This window comes from Dichomitus squalens, assembly GCF_000275845.1.
Source record: "Dichomitus squalens LYAD-421 SS1 unplaced genomic scaffold DICSQscaffold_26, whole genome shotgun sequence".
Classification (NCBI taxonomy): Eukaryota; Fungi; Basidiomycota; class Agaricomycetes; order Polyporales; family Polyporaceae; genus Dichomitus; species Dichomitus squalens.
In genome coordinates this window covers 322,763-325,364 of record NW_006766908.1, presented here as the reverse complement: position 1 = coordinate 325,364, position 2,602 = coordinate 322,763, and the positions used below count along the sequence as shown (strand labels likewise).

The 2,602-nt window shown below is 48.2% G+C and overlaps 2 protein-coding genes across 2 annotated transcripts; both read left to right on the top strand.

Annotated features, from left to right (window-relative positions):
• Positions 1-747: 747 nt before the first annotated feature.
• DICSQDRAFT_16397 (uncharacterized protein) lies at positions 748-1,108 on the top strand (the record flags this gene model as incomplete). The annotated part of the gene is made up of 2 exons (XM_007367571.1): positions 748-813; positions 965-1,108. Coding segments are annotated over 2 exons (210 nt in total), but the record flags the coding sequence as incomplete, so codon positions are not given.
• Positions 1,109-1,416: 308 nt separating this feature from the next.
• DICSQDRAFT_19207 (uncharacterized protein) lies at positions 1,417-1,688 on the top strand (the record flags this gene model as incomplete). The annotated part of the gene is made up of 2 exons (XM_007367570.1): positions 1,417-1,526; positions 1,583-1,688. Coding segments are annotated over 2 exons (216 nt in total), but the record flags the coding sequence as incomplete, so codon positions are not given.
• Positions 1,689-2,602: the final 914 nt, after the last annotated feature.

Here is a 2,602-nt window from a genome sequence, read left to right as displayed (position 1 = left end):
ATGCGAAGGGAAGGGTTTCGAGGGAAGGGAAGACACAGGGGAAGGTGGGCGAGAAGAAGACCGGGGCGGCACAAAAGAAGTCGATGGGAGGGAGAGGCAAGACGGCGGGAACGAGCAATGAGGTGATCGAGATCGATGAGGAAGGTGATGAGCGAGACAATGGCCCGGAGGGCAACAAGGAGAGTGAGCATGCTGGAGAGGAGGATGGGGTTGGGGATGGAGACAACGAGGTGTGTGTGATGGTGTTCAAGGCAGACTACTCACCTGATGAACATGTCCAGTCATCTGACAACGAAGAACTCACCCTCCTGAAGAAAAAACGAATGAAGAAGGAGATGACGCAGGACCTCTGGCTGATCTTCTCCGTGCGCGAGACAGTTGTGTTTGTGGATGAGGAAGAAGGGCGCCGAGAGGAGGAGATGGGCTCATGGTGCTCTATATGCCGGTACGTTAGGTCATTGCATAGCAGCATTGGGTCAATAACATACCGGTTAGTGAGGACAAGGGGTTGAAGAAGACAAAGGGGAAGCGGGTGGGTTTCTTTCGAGGCGGAAACTCGACGCTGCGCCACCATATTGCGAGCGCACACTACAATACTCAAAGCTCTGCCAGGAGAAAGGTATACAGGAAAACGAACGAGCAGTGCCAGACGAGGTCAAGGATGCAAGAGCAGAAAAGGAGAACCCGGGTGGCGGGAAAAAGGGGGGCCAGACGACGCTCGATGGTGTGGTGAAGAAGGTTGAAACCCCGACGGCCTTTTCGGTTGAGGGAATTCTCGAGGCCGTGACGCAGCATGTCGTCTGCGGTGACCAGGTACGTAATATTGTTTTTTGGGAAGCCGTTTTGAATCAGCGCCTCGCCCATTCTCCACCAATGAGGAGCCCGGATCTTCGGTTTTCAACCGCTTGCGAAAAGAGTCTATTATTCTTTTTTGAATCACAATAGCTCATATCTGTTTTCTCAGGCCCTTGCTCTGGCGGATGACGTTACATTTACAAATTGTCTGGTCATAATGCGCCCGAAGACCATGAAAGCTGAGTTGCTGTCCCGCTCAACCATCCGGACGAATATCACCAATAAGTTTGTCGAGTATATGGAACGCCTGCGTGCCGACATAGCGGCCGCACCAGGCGCAGTCTCATCTCTCTGTGACACTTGGACCGCCCCGCACACCTCAGATCCCTATATGGGATTAATGGTACAGTGGATTGAAATCTCGTTGCACGGCTCCTGGGATTTCTGAGATGAGGTTGCCGCATTTCACAAGCTCTTAGGCGATCATTCTGGTTCCAATCTCGGCCGCTATATTATCCTTTTTCTCGATCGTTGCGGGGTGACTTCTAAAAAGGCACACAAAGTAAGGGTGACGTTGAATGAGTGACAACAATAGGCTTATCTTTGTATCAGCTCAGACACATGACGAATGACAATGCTTCAAACAATTATACGAGTGCAAAGGCCGTTGCAAAGCGGCTTAAAAAGCGCAACATTGGCGCCGATTGGCATGCGCTCAAGCGCAATCTCGGGTACGTTATGGGCGCGCAATGTTATATAAGGTTATCGCTGAAAACAATGTATCTAGCTGTTACGGGCACATTGTGCAGTTAGATGTCGAGGACTTCATGGGGGCAATCACACAGAAGGCTGTTGTGGAAACCAAGCGGGCGATTTGGGAGTACGACCCGACATTGAAAGAAAGCATTGTCAACGGGGGCCTCGACGTTATAGCCATTCTTCGGACCTTGGCTGTAAAGGTAAGTCCTTTATTCTATTTTAGGAAAGGCATTATTTGCTTCCGCGAAGTGCGGTGCACTCTGGATCCCGATTTAGATCAGGATCCAGAGTTGACCCAGTGATGAGCATGCATACACTAACCGACTCATTTGCAGATACAAGCCTCTGGACAGCGCAAATAGCTGTTCCAGAAGCTACAGCTCGAGGAGGAGGAAGGCCTTCACATCTGTAAAAACCACCTTTGCGAATTACACCTATTCAGTACAAATTAGCTCTTGATAGACACAGTAGTTGAATAGTGAAAAATAGTGCAAAATCGAGAGGTCCCCAAAAATAATTGCACTATTTTGCACTATTAATGCAAATTCGTGCAAAGTAGCACTATAGTAGACGGAAATAGTGCTACAGTAGATGTTGATAGTAGTGGATAGAGTGGGTCCATAATTTCTGAATAGTGTAGAAATGCTTAATATGACCTCAAAACCATCTGTTTATAAGCCCCAGATGCATTTAAAGTGCTGGAAAAAATATTATAAAAAAGTGTCCTCACCCAGTCTTGAACCCCCAACCCCACTTTCAGATGGTACTCCTATTCCGAAGGGGTGCTCTATACCACTGCACCACCAGAGCTTACATAGATCCTCTCCACAAGTACCATATATGTCTATCACTGCTGGACTTGGGCAAAGTGGTGACACCTCACCTTGAGATTCACCTGCTAAGGCTTGCATATGTGTAATGTCTGGGACTATGTATATAACATGGAGTGTGCTATAGAGTATGCTTCATGGTATGAATGCTGTGCTGACAGCCTAGTCCTATACATGATAACAAGTTCTATGTTGAGTTGTGCCCTCAAATATAAGTC